This window comes from Rattus norvegicus, chromosome 14 (assembly GCF_021556685.1).
Source record: "Rattus norvegicus strain SHRSP/BbbUtx chromosome 14, alternate assembly SHRSP_T2T, whole genome shotgun sequence".
Lineage (NCBI taxonomy): Eukaryota > Metazoa > Chordata > Mammalia > Rodentia > Muridae > Rattus > Rattus norvegicus.
Window position 1 is genome coordinate 1836168 of NC_141547.1, and position 20180 is coordinate 1856347.

At 41.7% G+C, this 20180-nt stretch overlaps 1 protein-coding gene across 16 annotated transcripts in view; it reads left to right on the forward strand.

Moving 5' to 3' along the window:
- Evi5 (ecotropic viral integration site 5) overlaps nt 1–20180 on the forward strand; it is a 145648-nt gene that overhangs the window by 86762 nt on the left and 38706 nt on the right. For all 16 annotated transcript variants that reach the window (NM_001271410.1, XM_087582063.1, XM_087582062.1 and 13 more), the window contains 3 exon segments: nt 967–1125; nt 8822–8968; nt 11210–11305. In NM_001271410.1, the coding sequence (NP_001258339.1) occupies nt 967–1125; nt 8822–8968; nt 11210–11305 (402 nt within the window).

Sequence of the window (20180 nt, forward strand, 5' to 3'; positions counted from 1 at the left end):
CAAATGAAGATTTTCTTTACTGTTAGGTACATTGCTGGGAAGTGTGAACCACCTGAAGGGACACCAATGTATATACATACATTTTAACTTCTTTTGAAAATGCTTGTTAAAAAATAAATGACACTTTAGGTATATTTCCACGAATGTATCTACTCGTGAGAGAAATTAGGTCAAAGAACAAAATGTAACAATCTCTAAGACAGAGAAGAATGAGTTTTTAAATAAGTTACTGGGGTGATGAAGTGCACACCTTTAATCCCAGCACTTGGGAGACAGAGGCAATCAGATTGATGAGTTTGAGGCTAGCCTGGTCTACGAAGTGACTTCCAGGACAACCAAGGCTACACAGGAAAAAAAAACAACCCTATCTTCAACCCTTCCCCCCACCAAAAATCCCCATACAATTTCAGAATGGTGGTCTTGGCTTGAAGGGTGGGAGGGGTGGGGAACTGGGGGAAGGTTGAGAGGTTGGGAGGATAGGAAGAGAGAGATCTAGTAAAGGTTGAAATTGGTCTTTGAGGGGTCCTGTGAGATGACTCAGTGGGAGGAGACACTTGGCTGCAAGGCCTCATAACTAAGGCTGAGCACCTGAGTTGGGTGAAAGAGAACTGACTCACAGGTTGCCCTCTGACCTCCATATATGTGCTATGGCATATTCCTCACCCCCAAACCAGTGAATAAATGTAATTTAATTTTAGAAGAACATGGCTTTTAATAATTGAATTTTCAAAAATTCAGGTTCAGTAGCATAAATTAAGCTGGGCATGGTGATGTCTCTCTGGAATCCCAGCCCTTAGGAGGCTGAGACAGGAAGAGCATGCGTCCAAAGCCAACCAGGGTACAGATTACAGGGCAAAAGCTTCTCTTAAGCAGATTAACAATTGATGATGGGCAGTGCTTACATGCGTGTTCTGTTAGCTCATCCCCTGTAGAGTACGTGTTGCAATCTCATGGTTTCTGCTTTAGCGTCACGTAGCTCGGACTTCTGGGAGGTGGAAAGACCCACCCAAGAGAAACGCCGTGAGTGAGCTGCAGGGTGAGCTAATGAGCATTCGCCTCAGAGAAGCGGAGACCCAGGCAGAGATGAGAGAGATGAAGCAGAGGATGATGGAGATGGAGACGCAGGTATGATGGGCCGGCCCAGGTAGGCGGGAAGTAGTGTGGATCAGGGCACCACACAGCTGTCTTCTCAAATCTATTTTATATAGCTAAACATACCAGTGACGAGATACTATGAAGTTAAGCACAGTGAAAACGTAGGTTTTAAATGGAACGATTGAACATTGTGCTGTTATGTTTAAGGGAGTGGTAAATGAATCAGGTTCACTGTGGTGTAGTCCTTAGGACTGACATAAAAGCTGAGGTCTAGACGGTAGTTTCTAGTCCTCCTGCAGACAGATAGAACTTACCTTTTGCTGCCTGCCCTTGTTCTCTGAAGACAGTGCTGTAAGCAGACCTTGAGCTCCAGCAACTCAGTCTTTGTTGTTTGTTTGTTTGTTGGTTTCAGTTAAGCTGGCTGGCTAGCACAGTCCAGTGATCTGTCTGCCTGCCTCCCTGCCTGCCTGTACTGTGTGCAACGCTAGAATTAAACGTGAGCTCACTTTCTGTATGAGTCCTGGGGAATCTAAACTCAGGTCTCCACACTTATACAGCAACCCTGCTCTCTGAGCCATTAATGTGCCCCAGCCTCTTAGCGCCGAGATTATAGGCAAACCATTTTTCCCCTCAGAGATGTAATCTCTGCTTTGACCCTTCAATAAAATCGAAACAAGTTAGACTTTTGGGTTTATTAGTAAAACTCATCAGGTTGCCTTATTGCACAAATTAAGAAGGAAAAAATCCTCAATTTGAATACTTTTTTTAACATTTGAGCTAGAAATCATTTGTTTTATTTCTCTACCCCGTGCATTATATGATATTTAGCAGCACCCTGGCTCTGCCTACCAGATGGTTTTCTCCGTAATGAGTAAAACCGTCTCCTTACATTTCAAGTAGAGAATCACATTTTGTCAGCTACAATGGTCATTCTGCCTTTCCCAGTGTATAGTGTGATTCTGAGTAATTAAGTCTTCTCATGTTCCCCTTTTCTATATTAAATCCCTAACTTAAATAAATTTGGCTTAAGATGTGCAAATTATTGTGTTTATAAGGCCTGTTGTATTGTACAGGGATATTTGGCTTTTTTGAGTTCCGTTCATTTGAGCTGTATTTCACACAAGGCTGTCCTGTAGGATCTGTGGAGCAGATGCAGATCTCTGGTGAGAGCGAAATCTTCAGATGCTCAAGTTCCTTAAATAAAGTGGTTTATTATTTGTATCTAACCTATATAGATTCTTCAGTATACTTTAAACCATCCTTAGGTACAAGGCCCAATATAGCATAAATGTGAGAGAAATAATTGTTACTCCATCCTGTTTAGGGAATAACAAATGTCTGCACATGTACGTTACTGATACATTTAGGAAACTTTATCCTTAGCAGTGTGAATTCATGGATCCATAGAAGTGCTAATGGAACATGTGATTGGTTGTTTCAGAGGATTTCTTCAGTCAGTAGGGGGCATAGTCTACTCACATGTCACTTTGTATTCCAGTGAACAAATAAATGGACATTCCATGTCAGGCACCATACTTTAATTAATTGATTACATTAATTAAATTAAATTACTTTAATCCAATTACTTTCTCAGAAACGTTTATTGAAATTAAAAATATGGAAGAGGCTAAAATTATGCCCTTGTTTCCCCCGACCGTTTTTGTGACAGTACAAAGGACCTTCTCCTTTCTCGTCTTCATTTCAGCCCTGGTCTTGGCGGCTGAGTATTTCCTTTTGTATGAGGCCTCCCTGGAATGCATGGCAGGTCAGGAGTACCTGCCAGCCCTCCAACCAGCACAGGGCCTGGCTGCTGTGGGGCTTCCCCTTTGTAACCTCAGGCTACCCTTTGGCTGCATCTGCACCTGGGCACCGGAGGCGGCGGCAGCACCGCCCACTTTCCTGGCCACACGGTTCTTCTCCTGCGTATCAAGACGGGGAAAGAGCCACAGTGTTTTTTAATGCATAATATGCTAAAAACTTCCAAATTCAATGTACACTGAAGTGCTGAACTTTATAGATGAGCTTTATCTCAGTGAAACTCTTAAAAACCCAGCCTCACAGTTTCTTATACCTATCCTGCCTGTCCATATATCATGGTTCCACTTAAACTAATTTCTGTCTGTTGAGACGTTTGTCCTGATTCCTTCCCTTCTTCATCTCTTGGATCTAGTTTGGTTTGACTGTGTCCCTTCAAGCTGTTTGTTAATGGCTGCTTTCTGTTTGACAAAAAGCATCTTTTTTTTTTTAAGATTTATTCATTCATTATATATAAGTACACTGTAGCTGTCTTCAGACACACCAGAAGAGGGCATCGGATCTCTTTACAGATGGTTGTGAGCCACCATGTAGATGCTGGGAATTGAACTCAGGACCTCTGGAAGAGCAGTCGGTGCTCTTAACCGCTGAGCCATCTCTCCAGCCCCAGACACTGCTCTTCATTTACAGATGTTTTCTGGGCTCTGCTTTCCCTTTGGAGATATGTCTGTGCACAGGCCTTACCTCCTGTGTCCATCCTAACCAGGCTGAGCCCCTACGTCTGTCAGATAATTCAGTTTCTCTGTCATCCCAAGGCTGCTTCAGTGCATCGCTTTGTCTCTTGTTATGCACTCCTGTCTAGTCCTGTCATGCTTGGCCTGTTGGGTGTGGGTTAGCAAGACTAACAGTGTCAACTTACCTGGACCCCTGGGAGCTCCCAGAGACTGAGCCACCAGCCAAAGAGCATACAGGGGCTGGCCCAAAGCGCCCCCCCACCCTGGCACCTTGTCTGGCCTCAGTGGGAGAGGATGCACCTAATCCTGCAGAGACTTGATGCCCCAGGGTGGGGGACATACCTGGGGGAGGCACCTGTCAGAGTCAAAGGGGAAGAGGTGAGGGGGAAGAGCTGTGGGGACCAAGGAAGGGCAACATTTGTGATGTAAATAAATAATCTTAAAAAAGACCAACCTTTGGGGTATGTGACAAAAAGTGTTCAAGAGCTTATGAGTCTTTTTTTTTATTGAATATTTTTTATTTACATTTCAAATGTTATTCCCTTTCCCAGTTTCCCGGCCATAAGCCCCCTATCCCATCCCCTGCTCCTTCTTCTAAGAAGGTGTTTCCCCTCCCCAACCACTCCACTTTTCCACCCCCACCCCCTGACATTGCCCTGCACTGGGGAGGTCCAGCCTTGGCAGGACCAAGGGCTTTTCCTCCCATTGGTGCCCAACAAGTCCACCCTCTGCTACATATGCAGCTGGAGCCATGGGTCTGTCCATGTGTACTCTTTGGGTAGTGGTTTAGTCCCTGGGAGCTCTGGTTGGTTGGTATTGTTGTTCTTATGGGGTTGCAAACCCTTTCAGCTCCTTCAATCCTTTCTCTAACTCCTCCAATGGGGACCCTGTTCTCAGTCCAGTGGTTGACTACGAGCACCCACCTCTGTATTTGTCATGCTCTGGCAGAGCCTCTCAGGAGACAGCTATATCAGGCTCCTGTCAGCATGCACTTCTTGGCTTCATCAATATTGTCTGGGTTTGGTGACTGTATGTAAATGGGCTGGATATTCAGGTGGGCCAGGCTCTGAATGGCCATTCCTTCTGTCTCTGCTCCAAACTTTGTCTCTATATCCCCTCCTATGAATATTTTGTTCCCTTTTAAGAAGGAGTGAAGGATCCACACTTTGGTCATCCTTCTTCTTGAGCTTGATGTGGTTTGTGGATTGTATCTTGGGTATTCTGAGCTTTTGGGCTAATAGCCACTTATCAGTGAGTGCATAACCTGTGTGTTTTTTTGTGATTGGGTTACTTCACTCAGAATGATATTTTCTAGTTCCATCCATTTGTCTATGAATTTCATAAAGTCATTGTTTTTGATAGCTGAGTAATATTCCATTGTGTAGATGTACCACATTTTCTGTATCCATTCCTCTGTTGATGGGCATCTGGCTTCTTTCCAGCTTCTGACTATTATAAATAAGGCTGCTATAAGCCTAGTGGAGCATGTGTTCTTGTTATATGTTAGAGCATCGTTTGGGTATATGCCCAGGAGTGGTATAGCTGGGTCCTCAGGTAGTCCAATGTCCAATTTTCTGAGGAACCTTCAGACTGATTTCCAGAGTGTTTGTACTAGTTTGCAGTCCCACCAACAATGGAGGAGTGTTCCTCTTTTTCCATATCCTTGCCAGCATCTGTTGTCACCTGAGTTTTTGATCTTAGCCATTCTGACTGGTGTGAGGTGGAATCTCAGGGTTGTTTTGATTTGAATTTCCCTGATGACTAACCATGTTGAACATTTTTTTAGGTACTTCTCAGCCATTCAATATTCCTCAGCTGAGAATTCTTTTTTTAGCTCTGTACCCCATTTTTTAATAGGGTTACTTGATTCTCTGGAGTCTTCCTCAATTTCTTTCTTCAGAGACTTGAAGTTCTTGTCATACAGATCTTTCCGTTGCTTGGTCAGAGTCACACTGAGGTACTTTATGTTATTTGTGACTACTGTGAAGGGCGTCATCTTTCTAGGCCAACCCTTGGCTTCCACTAGTCTGATGTTCATCCTAGCTAAATTGTCTTTACAGCTTAGAGCTGCTTCTGCCCTGGTAAGAAAAGCTTAAATCCCCTCCCTTTTTCCTTAGGAGGCTTCTAGGTTAAACTGAGTTCAAGCTTGGTCCGCATCCCCACGCTTATTTAATCAGAAGACTGGTGTCAGTATTCTGGCTCTAACCATCCCCAGAGATCAAAGTCCTCATCATCTGTTAGTTTGTAGCTTCCATTGTTATCCCCCATTTATTTTTCCTCTTTCCTAATTTTAGTTTTTTCATTTATTTTCTCTTGTAAGAAATTTTCTCTTCTTTATTACTTCTTATTACTGTTTATTACCTGGAAAATTGGAAATACTTCCCTGGCTAAATGAATTCTAAAGGCAGTAATTATGTCTTGATTTTAAACAGTAAGGTCGTCAGGGGAACTTGCTGTGTCCATCCATGTTACATATTATTCCATGTACACCTTGTACGCCTGTAGATGATTGGATATGCTGTGGTCGTATGGAGTCCGTGCTCATTTGATTTGGTCTGTCTCATCTGTTTACTCTGTCTGCTGCATCTTTCCTATTTCTCTTCCTTCCCCTTGCCTCTTCCTTCTCCTCCTCCTTGCTTTGTTGCCCAGTCTGGCCTCAAACTCATGATCCATGAAATAGCTAGGATTATAGGTTTGTGTATCACTCCACTTGTCTTTCTTTAAGTTTCTTAAATTGAGGTTGCCTTTATTCTTATATGAGCACTTAATTGAGTAAAGTCTTATAGGGATGAAAAGCAGTCTTTAAAGCATTACATATTTTTCTGGTAAAGTGCCTTCATTCTCTGTCCTTCGTATTCCTGCCTTTCTCCTTGACTTGTCTACTTTGGTAGCGCTCTGAGCCTTATTCCGTGTCTAGGTGAGGATTTGGTTGCCTTTGTCATCCTTGGGCTTAGTGGTGCTCCCTGAACTATAGACTCATATCCATGTGTTATTTTTGGAAGCAGTAGAGATTGAGTCCATGGTAGTGTACCAGCGAGCTTCGAGTAGAGATTGAGTCCATGGTAGTGTACCAGCGAGCTTCGGTCACTCTTCTTACTTTGGGGCGTGGTCTCACTAAGTCAGTCAGTGGACTTGCCTTGAGTTCACAGCACGTTGGCCTGGAATCTGAGGTCCTCTTATCTCAGCCTCCTGAGGAGCTGGGATTATAGCCTTACACAACGAGGCCTAGGCTTTGCCCACATTTTTTTCTTGTAGAGGGCAGGGGAAGAATAAAATTTTCTCAAATGTTTACGGACCTTACCACAGCTTTTAAAAAATGCTGAAAATTTGGATCTTCTTTTATTTACTGTGTCTTACACATTCTGTTAGAACACTAACAGTTTTCAGTATTCACGCCTAAGCTTTATTTATTCCTTTCGTTGTATGTGGGTGTCATGCATATGTGCATATTTGTATATGTTTGGGTGGGAATGCAGAGGCCAGAGGTTGACTTGGGGTGTCTTCCTGGATCCCTCTTCATGTTATTTTTGGAGGCACAGATCTCCCTTTGAACCGAGAGTTCCTCTATTGACCAGGCTAGATGCCAGGGAGCTCTACCGTCCCCTGCTGTTTGCTCCCCAGTGTTGGAGTTTCAAATCTGTGCCACCATGCTTATCTTTATGTGGGTGTTAGAGATGGAAGCTGAAGTCTTTGTGGCCACACATGACAGCCATTCAACTTACTGACTAGTTGCTCTAGCCCTCATTGAATTTCTATTATCAGCGGTTATATTGATTTTTAAAAATTTTATTTGATTAGTTTTTAAATTTGTGAAATTTCATGAGGCATGACACACCTTTATGATTTTTAAAAGATATATAAACACTGTCACTGTCCTCAGACACACCAGAAGAGGGCATCGGATCTCATTACAGATGGTTGTGAGCCACCATGTGGTTGCTGGGAATTGAACTCAGGACCTCTGGAAGAGCAGTCAGTGCTCTTAACCTCTGAGCCAACTCTCCAGTCTGATGACACACATTTATAATTGAAACACTCAGCAGGAAAAACAGAAAGGTTATAAATTACAGACCAACCCAGGCTAGATAGCAAGATGCTGGCTTAAAAACTAAAAAAGTTTTTTTGGCCAAATTCACCGTTTCTCCTCCCCCTGCTCTGACTTTGAGGCAGCACTGAGCTCTGCAGGGTGGCCTTGATCTTGGTCTCCAGTGCTGAGATGATGGGCCTGCCCTGCCCCGCCCCGCCCTGCCCTGCCCCTTCTTCCTGGCTTCTCTTTTGCTCATGCTTTTTTTTTCTTCCCTGTATACTTTCATAATTTTAAGCATTTATTTTATCTGAGGTCCTCATATAATTATCCCACTATGAGAAATTACTAGAATATACTCTTTTCTTTTTTGTCACACACTTCTCACCTACAATTAAGCCTTGAATCTGGTTTGCATTTTGTTGTTGGAAGAGTTTTCATCCTAGAATTCTTTGCAGCAGTGTTTAATTAACATCCGTCGGAAATAAAGTTGTTTATTTCAATGGTAGCACATAAGACAAAGCTTGTAGATTTTTTTTTATATAAATGATATATTGAGGTCTAAAATTTTCAGCATTTCTAACATTTTGAAGCAGGATTTCATGTAGCCCAGGCTAACCTCAAACTCACTACAAAGACAAAGCTGGTCTAGCCCTCCCTCCCGACCCTCCTGCCTCTACTTTCTAAATACTGGAATTATGGGTGGGCGCCAATGCCAGGCTGATGTGCTGGCTAAGAGTTTTTAATACTTTTTTGGAGAATTTAGGTTTTTTAAAGATCTTTCTATCTCTGTCTCTCTCCCTCCCCCTCCCCTCCCTCCCCCTCTCCTGCTATATAGTATGGGATGTCCTCAGATTCCCTGTGTAGCCCAGACTGTTCTTAAACTCTTAATTGAACATCCTTCCTCAGCCTTCCAATTACTGGAACTACACATGCCACACAGTTGGCTGAGCATTTTTATACTAAAGTATACGAATATAATAATATAAGTAATTTAACCTGGGTTCGGTCCTCAGCTCCGAAAAAAAAGAAAAAGAAAAAAATATATAAGTAATTTAAATAAGTAATATAATATAAAAGGCAGTTTTATAACATTCCATTTTTAGTACACATTTTAATTACTTTTTATAGGCTGTTAAAGTATAAGATGGACAGATAAAAAATTATTTGAATTTTTCATCCTTTATAGTGTATCATTTACATTTCTCACTAGAACCAGATCAATAGTAACCAGCTTCGAAGAGCAGAGCAAGAGGTGACCAGTCTGCAGGAGAAGGTGTGCTCCCTGTCTCTGAAGAACAAGGGGTTGCTTGCCCAGTTGAGTGAGGCGAAGCGCAGGCAGGCAGAGATTGAATGCAAGGTGAGTGTCAGTGCGGTGGGGCTGTATACATTTATCAGGATCGGATTTGGCTTTGGTTCTTTTAGGCAGGCTTTCAATGTATAGCCTGGCTAGCCTTGATTTTACTTTATAGACCAAACTGGCTTCAAAATCTCATTGATTCTTTTGCCTCTGCCTTATTGCTTGGATCACAGGCATGCACCACACCCAGGTTACATTTTGCTTCTTTTTTCCTGATCTTGTTTCAGTGGTTGTTCTCAGACAGGTTAGCCCATTTTGTTCAGAGGGTGAGTTTCAGGGAAGAACCTCATTTCAGCCTTAGCCTTGGTTAAGTTTGTGTCTGCATTGGCAGTTACTAATGCTCCTTTGTGATGTGCCTTTTGACGAGCATCCCTTTAAAATCTAGCTTGTGATGACTCACCTGAAAATGCAGGTAAGTGCACAGGTTGAAACTCCTCCCTTGATTCATCATATTAGCAGGCAGTTACTGCTAATATCTTTGCGTAACAGAGAGCAAGAGAAGTGTGTGTGGCAGGTGGGTTAAGAAAAATTAGTACAATTTCTGTTAATCTTTTAAACTAAATTGCATTTAAAATAAATTCCTTTTTTATGAAAGGAATGTAAGTAGCTTTAGGACAATTGGCTGGGGCCATCGGGTGAAGAATAGAGCTTAAGTGTGTGTGAGAAATCACTGAAAAGTGCAGACTCCTGAAGGGAAGTCATGATACTTTAACAGGAAGTACTAAACTCTTTAGCAGACAGTAGGAACGATGCCCTTATGTACTCAAGCTGCCTTATTCTTTGAAAATTAAGACTTTTGGAGGTACATATAAAGCTGTAATTCCATCAACTGACTCTGGTGTCATTAAAAACCAAGAGTGAAGCTTGAGTGGTTTATCAGTGTCACTGAAATCCAGAGATGAAATTACATCCTAGTAAATATTCATGCCCTTTAGAATTTAGACTGAAGAAATCTGTAGGCAGCAGTAGAATTGTACTATCTCAAGAATTGTCCTTTTTCAAAAATGGAGCTGGATTCATTTAGAAATAATGTAGTGCACACTGAGGTTACATCCCTGTGACTTGTGATAACTGGTAGACTATAATGCCACATTGCCCTTGCCGATTCATCGTCAATAGATTCTCTGTGTGGATGTCAGTTTTCTTTAAACATTTTGGTAACAGTGGTTCTGAATTTAATACTATATTTACCTGTTAGCAAACTAAAGTGTTCAATTAAGATATTTGTTTTGAGTTTTTCTAAGTAATGGATAAAGACTCAGAATGGTAGACTCAGCATATGGATACAGGATTTTTCTCTAAGTTTTTATTTATCATTCATGTAAAGTATACCAAGGACACTAGCTCTGAAATGCCCCGTATGTGAGCTCTGCTTGATTCAGTCTTCTCTACTGCCTTTGCAGATCCTGATAATACATGTTAGTGTATAAATTGTCATTTTAGCACCTAGTACTTCCTGTTCCCTTTGTTAGAGTGTAACAATTCCATAACAACTGTAACTTTTCAAGGAAGGCAGTCCCTTTGCTATATAAGTAGATTCATTTTCATTAAGTTTTTTATGATTAAAGCTTATGATTTGGGGGCTGGAGAGATGGCTCAGCGGTTAAGAGCACCGACTGCTCTTCCAGAGGTCCTGAGTTCAATTCCCAGCACCCACATGGTGGCTCACAACCATCTGTAATGGGATCTGATGCCCTCTTGTGGTGTGTCTGAAGACAGCTACAGTGTACTCACATACATAAGATGAATGAATCTTTTTAAAAAGCTTATGATTTGTTTGTGAATGATCTTTAAGCTCATTTTATTTTCATTTATATAAAGTATCTGGATAGTGTTTGTGTTCACATTATTTTTACTCTACAAATGAATTTGAATATTCTCACTTTAAATAGTAAAAGCCTATAATCCCCTTTCACAACCCAGAACACCTAAATCCCAAAAGTTTTCTCATAAATTTTACCAGGTTCATCTGGAGGCCGAACCTGCTTTGAATTGATAAATGGCCATTTATAAGTTGGCTTTGAGTTGATAAGTGGGCATTTATAAGTTGGCTTTGAGTTGATAAGTGGGCATTTATAAGTTGGTTCATCCTGTTGGTCGTGGTTGTTTATACCTGGCTGCCTCAGACACTGCAAGGTAATACTGATGTTGCAGTTTATATATCTTAATATTTTGTAAAGTCCGAAAATGCTCAGCTTCGAACTGAACTGTTTTGTTGCTATGTCTTATTTGCTGCTGTAGAATAAGGAAGAAGTCATGGCTGTGAGGCTCCGGGAAGCTGATAGCATAGCTGCCGTCGCCGAATTACAGCAGCACATTGCTGAGCTTGAGATCCAGGTATGATGTGCAAGTGATGTGGAGTGGTGGGTCCGTCCTTCCTTCCCACACACCAGAGTAGCTCCTCTCTGCATGTGCCTCCTGATGGCTGTGGTTCTACTGTCAACGTTAATCTGCTTCAGGGTGCTTTTGTGCGTGTGAGGGTGGGGAGTCATGTGGAGACCAGAGATGGAAACTGGGTGTCTTTCTCCATTGCTGTCACTGTATTTCCTGAGGCAGGGTTTCTCGCTAATTTGCTTAGTCTTGCCAGCTAGCTTACTCCAGCGGTCCCTTGTCTCTGCCTCCTGAGTGCTAGCATTGCAGGCAGCTGCCATGCTTAGCTGACATTTATGTAGGTGCTGAGAATCTGAACTTTGGTTCCCCCAGAGTTGAGTGGTAAGTGCTCTACCTATTAATAAATGTCCTCAGCCTTGGGGGGCATTTTTATTTATTCGTAACATAAAACTTTTAAAATTTACTATTCCATGACATTAAGAATGTCTATGCTGTTGTATGACCACCAGTACCATCTAGAACTTTTTCATTTCCTGCATGAAACTCATTAAATCCTAACTTGACATTCCTCCCTTTCATAGCCCCAGCATTCACCATCATAGTGTTGGTGTCTTATCTCTCTGAATTTGACCACTCTAGGGATCTGTCAGGATCACAAAACATCCTTGACAGGCTAGTTTCCCTTAGCATGAAGTTGTTAGGTTCATGAATGCAGTGCACGCCTTTCAAAGCTGAGTGCATCCTTTGTTGCCTGTGCCTACTACAGTGCATCATCCATCCATCCATTCATCATCCATCCACCTTTGCTGCTATGAACAGTGCTGCTGTGATCAGAGATGTGTACATACCCCCTATACTCCTGCATTCAGCTCTGTGAATTATCTACAACTCCTGTGTCAGACAGTATTTCTGTTTTTTTTTTTTTTTTGAATTGCAATTCTATTTTCTGTAACACATATCATTTTATATCCTTAATTCAGAGCACAAGAATTCCAGTTTTTCCTTCTGTGGGGCACTTTTTTAAGATTTATTTTTATTTTATGTGTATAGTCTTTAGCCTACATTTATGTCCGTATACCATGTGCATGCAGTAGGCACAGAACCCACAAAAGAGTTTCAGATCCCCACAGGTGGTTGTTTTTGATGCACAAAAGGTTTAGTTTTTTTTTTTTTTAAGTCCAAAATCTTAGCATAGAACTTGGGCTTTGTTTTTGTTACAGTTCTCAGTCCATCTTGAATAATACTTTATCATGTCTCCACACTGTCAGTTCTATTTAAAAAAGAGAATTTGCTCCCATCACTTGAGAGGCTAAAGCAGGAGATTACAAGTTTGATATCAGGCTGGGCCATGTACTGAACTTCTGCCCCACCCTCCACCCTCAAAGTAATTTTGATATTCTCCTTTTCCCCCTAAGGTTTATTTTTGTTGTGTTTTGTTTTATGTGTTTGAGTATTTTATCTGCATGTATACATCTGTGAACTCTGTCGTCCCTGAAGAGGTCACAGCAGTGTGTTGGATCCCCTAGCATTGGAAGTACCAATGCTTGTGATTTTATTTCTATGAGTATTTCCCTGCATTTATGTCTGTGTGCCGTGTATGTGTAGTGTCCATGGAAGTCAGAAGAGGGTATTGGATCCCCTGAAATTGGAACTAGAGATGGTTGAGTCACCGTGTGGGTGCTGAGAGCTGAACCTCAGTCCACTACAGTAGCAGGAAATGCTCCTATCTGCTGAGCCCCGTCCTGGCCACACATCCGATTTGTATGTTTTTAATTTATAACCTAGGATGAAGAAGTTAGCATCCTGTATGAGGATAGTATTCCAGGCTTGCTTCTCTGACTGGTGTCTTAGTGACTGTGATAAGCACCGTGAGCAGGAGCAGCATGGGCAGGGTTCATACAGCTTAGCTTGTCATCCATGGAACTCAGGGCCAGAACTCAGGTAGGACCTGAAGCAGAAGCCACTAAGGAGCACCATGTATGCATAGGGTTACTCCCCATGGCTCACCCAGCCTGCTTTCTTAGAGCACGCAGGACTACCACTCACAGTGAGCTGGGCCTTGCCATTCAATCATCGATCAAGAAAGTCCTCCAGAAGCTTGTCCACAGGTAAATCTGGGGTGGGGTGTGAGTGAAGTCAGTTTTTTTCCTACTTCATCCCAAAGTTTGTTTCTTCGTGTCTTGAGTCCTGATTTCTAGACTATTTATGACCACACTGAGAACACTGAACCCTGGAGTAACGTCAGATACTTCTTTCTTACCCTCCATAATGCGTGCCAGAGGTGCAAGTGTTCAGCTTCAGTAGCCAGCATTGTGCACCTTATAGTTCCTTGACAATATTTTTTTTAAAGATTTATTCATTTATTATATATAAGCACACTGTTGCTGTCTTCAGATACACCCGAAGAGGGCATCAGATCCCATGACAGATGGTTGTGAGCCACCATGTGTTTGCTGGGAATTGAACTCAGGACCTCTGGAAGAGCAGTCGGTGCTCTTAACCGCTGAGCCATATCTCCAGCCCCCTTGCCAATATTTTTTAATATTTATTTATTTTTATGTATATGAGTACACTGTAGCTGTCTTCAGACACACCAGAAGAGGGCATAGGATCCCATCCCATCCCATTACAGATGGTTGTGAGCCACCATGTGGTTACTGGGAATTGAACTCAGGACTCTGGAAGAGCAGTCGGTGCTCTAACCTCTGAGCCGTCCCTCCAGTATTTTACCTGCTGTATGGACCTAGCACTACAAAAGGAAAAACAGGTCTCTTTTTTGAGTCTTCCCAGCGTTTAAGTCAGTAATCTCCCATCAGGTTTTTTTTTTTTTCTCAGCCTCAACTGGAGATAACTTTCCTACACTTAGTAGAGCTACCTTTGTTTGACAGAAGTGTTTGTCAGTTGCGTTTCCCTGCCCAATCGTGTCAGAACTCCTAGCATGAAATCCTGTCCTTTTGCCATCACTCAGACTCCTGTGTCCACTGTGGCCTTCAGCACCATGTCTCCATCCCACATGCAACTCTGCCCACTTGTCTCCAGACTGTCCTGCCAGGGCAGGGCCCTCACATCCTTCCAAATTTTTGTGGCCCTCTGCACACCGTTGTCTTCTTTAACTTTCTGTGCCTTCTACTTTTGAGGCAGTTTCCTAGCCTTTCAGGACTGAGGCGTATGTGCTCTTGATCTGACTTGCTGGTAATTCACTTAGAAAGAACGTTTTCAGTAAATGTCTCAGTAGCTCAACATTTATTTAATGTAGGTTAGATCCACAGACAGCAGTTCTAGCACTCTGAAGACAGAACAGGAAGATTGAAAGTTGAAGGCCAGCATGAGCTACTACAGAGATACATCTGTAAATCAGCCTCTTAAATTGTTTTTGTTTAAATTTGAAACTCTTTTTCGTTATAAAATATTACACTTCAGATAATTCACAGTTGTCATAGTTGTGGAAATATGTCAGACCATTCTCAAGTTCCACTAGGGGACTATGAGTCTATATCTTACAACAATCTCTGCAGATCAGTGCTCCCAGGTGGTGCTCTGAAGCCTGGCCGACCTGAAACCCCGCCATCTTCCCGCCTCTGGATTCCAGCGGAAGACATAGCACCAGGCTCCGCGTTTGTTAGGGTCTCACAAACTAAACTTTTTCAAAGTCTTGGTATAGTAACTCATATTGTTATAGACCCTGATTTTACTTTGGACTATGTCATCTATTATTCATAATTTAAGCATGCTTTTTGGTGTAGTTATGAGTATCCATCTATCATTGATCTATCATATATCTGCCTGCCTGCCTGCCTGCCTGCCTGCCTGCCATGCTAAGGATTTACCCAGGGCCATGTGCACTCTGCACCATCTGTCATGAAGTTAGGCTATTCTCGGCTCATTTTAAACTGAGATGAGACAGGGTCCGGCTGTTTTCCCAGATGGCCGCAGACTCTGGACGCTCCTGGTTCAGCCTCCAGGCAGCGGGGCTTGCAGGTGTCCAGCAGAAGCGGCTTCAGACTCCATCCTAATAACATCCCCGTCTTGGAAAAAAGAAAGAAAAGCCTCCGTGTGCATGAGCACTGTGCTTGCATGTGTGGATGTGCACCGCATCCTGCCTCATGCCTGCCCCACAGCAGAGGAAGGGGAGTCAGGCAGGGTGGTGTTCTTCCCGGTGTGAGTTCCAGCCTGAATGAGCGAGGGCCTTCTGCAGGCGCAGGGAGCGCCGAGTGCTTTCAGCTGCTGCACCATCTCTCCAGCCCTCAGCACTCCAGCTTAATTACTTTACCTGAAGCTGCTTTGTCTATTTACAGTTTTAAAGTAAATGTGTTCATAAAAGCATAATTGAATATATTCATGGAGTACTCTTTCATGCTTCCATACTGAATGCTGTACTCTGTATATTGTTGAAATCAGGTCAGACACATCTGTTTTCTCACATACTTATTTGTTCATTTTGTGATAGGGTCTCAGAAGCCTCAGATTGTAATTAAAACTCGGGATCCCAGGCCTCCACATTCTGACTGTTGTCATCACAGGCTGACTTCACTCCCCTCAACACATGTTCTTTCTTTTGGTGAAGATGCTGAGTGTCATTCCTTTAGGTTTGGAAAGTACACAGACTATTTTTATTTTCTGCAGGTACCCTGCTGAGCAATAGCACACAGGGATTTTGTACTTTTTCCTACCTAGTCTCTTCTTTGTCTTTCTTCCCGTCCCTCTCCTCCTCTTTCCCTCTGCTGTCTGTATTAGGGATTAAATCTTGGGCCTCAAGCTTGCTAGGCAAATACTCTGCCACTGTTGAATCCTCGGTCCTCCCCATTCACTAGAGGATGGTCTTGAACTCCTGATCCTGGGCGGGGATCATAGGCATTAACCAGAATACCAGGCCCTCCACCCAACTCCTTGATTTTTTTTTTTAATTTTTATTTTTGCTACTTACAAAAGTGTGTATACATGTCCATGCCAGTGCCAGCAGAGACCAGAGAACAGTATGGATCCCTCGAGCTAAGCAAGCTAATTTTTGTGCTATATAAAACACTGTTTCAACGTTTTGTTTATGGACTTATTGCTTTTAGAAACATTTTTCATACTGGCAACTTTAATTATTCCAGCATACCAATAACAAAAATACTAGTAGCCAGCACTTCTGGACACAGCATGCCCAGCAGTGTTTCCATCTCCTTAGTTTAGTCTTCAGAGCAACCATCTAAAGCAGGAATTGACTCATATCCTTATGTTTGGAGAAACTGAGATAGAGAAGATTTAAAAGTGAATTGCTATTTATGATGGAACCTACACTTTAATTCCTTTCATTTAAAACATTGTTCATTAGTATTAGAGTCCTCTGCCAGGGCAGGTAAGCTGTCTTCCTCGTAGACTGACTGTCTCCTTTAGTTAATAATAACTCCTTCGCTTGCACCGCTCACTGCTTACAGCCTCTCTGTTCCTTTCCCATCAGAGAAGTTCTTGTTCTCAGCTTCCTTCCCTTCCAACTTGATGACTTCCTTTCCTTGGGTGCCATGGGCTGTCACACGGCCTCCTCTGACAAAGCCATCAGTGTGAGTGGTGAGGCACGGCCAGCCCCAGCCATGCGCCTGTGCTTCCGGCAGCGCCCTCTGCAGCTCCTTATGCCGTCCCACACCAGGGTCGGTACACGGTTTTCAGCTTTTTTGTATGAAGTTCATTGTGAGGAAGAACTGTTACTTGGTTTCACTATTTCTAACATCAACATATACAGATAGTCAAAACATTCATATTTATTAAAATGCAAGTGAGGCCGTTTATTTCTTGAAATGCTGTTTTGATCTTAAATGTTATTCCCATCTAAAAGATATGAAAAGCAGGTTAAATTATGAATCTAAGTGGGTATTGACTTCAGTTTAGCCAAGATTTATGGCATGTCTGTGATACACATGTTAGTGTTCAGATCACTAGCTGGATTAGTAAGCAACTCAAACTTATCTCCTTATTTAGTCAGTGGCAAGCAGAAGAGTTTGACGAACAGTATCAGTGACTCCCATGGAGTGTAGTTTAGATGATGAAAGTCACGGTGAAAGAATAGAAGAAAAGGAAGGTGCTGAGATATGAAACTGCTGCTCCTTTATTAATGTGACCAGGCAAGGCTCCTTGGAAGGGACATTTAAACAAGGCTTTGAAGACAGGCATGCAAGGCTGGAGAACTCAGTGGTAAAGAGTGCAGGCTGCTCTTCCAGAGGACCCTGACACTGCTGACCTCTGTACACACACACACGCACGCATGCACACACGCACGCACAGACATACACTTAAAAATAATAAGGAACAAAGTAAGACAGGCAGATATGGGCAAAGCATGCACTGGAAAGAGTAAGGACATGTCGGCCTTTCCAGAGTGAGCAAATGGAGTGGTCTCTGGGCGGCATCAGATAAGGGAGGAGAAAGTCTGAGAAATAAATAGGACCTGTTACATGGAACCTAAGAACTTTGGCTTTTCTCTGAGAAACATGGAAAATCACTGAAAGGTTTTGAGTATATCATTTAGCCTATAAAAAATGCTCAAATTAAACCTCGTTTAGAATAATGCATGTAAGAATGTGTCATTTTTGGAGTAGTGGGAAATGGCAAAAGTCACTTTTCCTCCTGTTGGTGTTTCCCCTGCTCAGTGGATCCAAATGTTGTCTGAACTGTTTTTACATTGACAATATATAGAATCAGTGGGATAAGGCATAGAAAAGTTCATTTTAGCTCCATTGAGGAAAATAGGTGAAAATTAAACCATGCTTCCCAATTCTTAGCCATGGAACTGAGTTTGTATTTTGTTGATTAAAAAAAAAAAAAGCATGTTGTCTAATCAAAACCACGTTAAACTGTGTCCTAAGTGATCCTTTAGGTTTGTATTTCTATGTTACAAATAACGGAAAGTTTTCATTTAAAATGGTATGGGTCTACTCAAACCCAACTTTGGCTCTTTTCCTGGTACTTAGTAACATTTACCCACATTTTCTAGTTTGCCCAACAGATAACCTCTAGGGATGCCTCAGATGGGCAATACCCCAACCACTCTTGGCTTAGGAAACGCCCACTCACAATTCTGTTCTGACAGAGAATGTGGGATCTAGGTTTAAATCAGTGTGCCCTGAGCAGCGTGCACTTTTGACAGAGATAGAAAGGAAGTGATAAGGTCTTACTGCCACCTTTAAATTTTAATCCTTTTAATAGTGTGAAATTACAGTATGATTTCTGAATTATGGAATTTACCATAAAACTTCGTAATTGATTTGTACTTTCCAGCTTCCTAAATTAATAGTTACACAGTGGGTGATAATTTATATGTTGTGTTATGGCTGACAAACTTCTTTTTGTCTGAGAAGATTCCATCTGATCCTCAAAGTATATTTATTGTTTCCCTTTTGAACAACTTCCTTAAATTATAAAGTATTTGTCTTTTAGGACTTTTACTTTGGGCATTTTAAAATGCAGAAACAGCTAGTTTGTAACTCTCTCAACATAGATAGCTGGGTATAGGGAGTATTTCACCTTGCTTGCTGTCTTGTCATTAGGATTTGTATGTGGCATTTTAGGATCTTCTTCCTGTACCCAGATTCTGTTGTAGAAATCTGCAAATACTTGACTAGCATAGCTCAAAGCCATGGGAAAAAAAATACAAATCTGAGAAACTGTCACAGCCAGAGGAGCCTAAAGACGTAAATAAATTGTTACTATGTCTCAGGTCAATGTTTACAACAGAAAAGGGGGTGGGGATTGTCAGGCCTGGAGACAGTATAAAGATCTGAGTTCATAATTATGTGTTCCTGGTTCTTTACAAACTGGTTCCTGAATCTTTACAAACATAGCCAAAGAATGTAAGAGGCTGATGGGGAAAGTGACTGCTACATGACTATTACATGGAAATACCTGCTCAATTTTTCTTTAAACTTAAGATTATTCCAGATAACGTCTAATGTAAATTATATGACTTCATAGTGTTTAGAAACTCAGATTATGTAGATTTAAAAATATCTGTAACAATAGTAATTTACTCCCAGCTAAACTACAATTTATAAGAGACATTTTCTAGCTTTTAGTCTAGGGCTGATCTTTTCATGTGCATATTTGTCCTGAGTTGTCAGAAGTGTCACTTTAAACTTCTAGTATGTGTTTCTCTTTCTAAGTCAAACTTTGCATGAAAAAAATGCTAGAAAAGTAACTCTGACTTCTTTTCTCCCTTCTGTACTTTTCAGAACGTATATCTTATAGATACTCAAATGTGTTTTCATTTTCTTCAGGTTACTAAAAAGACTATTCAAACTTTGTGCTCATGACTTTAAATGACAGGAAACTGTTTTGAGGATTCATCAGTTGCACACGAGATTAGTGTGATTTGTTTTTAGATGTTTCAAATGAGTCACCTCAAAGTCATGGAGAGGTTACCACTTACCACATTTACTGTTCTGATTAACTTTTTTTTCCTTGGGACTGAGTTATAAATCAGTAATAGCTTATTAAAGTTAGTGGTTGTTCTTGATGTTTCAGTATTACTTCATTCATTAGCCAGGCTGCTACCTGTCTTTGGGATTGAGTTATAAGCCAGGAATAACTTGTTAAAGTTAGTAGTTGTTCTCCATTTCAGCATCACTTCACTCGGGTGCTACCTGTCAAGGTCTTGCAGCCATTCAGTGCAGCTACAGTGCATAAGACCTTTCCCTTAATAGATGAGTTGAGAATAACGAATTAGAACATAACAATTCTAGCTATGCTGTAAGTCAATATTGTGGCCTCTCTGACCGTTGAGCCTCGTTTCATAATATAGCCATAAAATGTTATTTAACCTTTAAAATAGGTAAGAGGCAGCTTCTTGAAAGTATTCTGTAGAGCCAAGTGGTTTTGAACAGGGACAGAGCCTAGCTCTGCCTCTGTG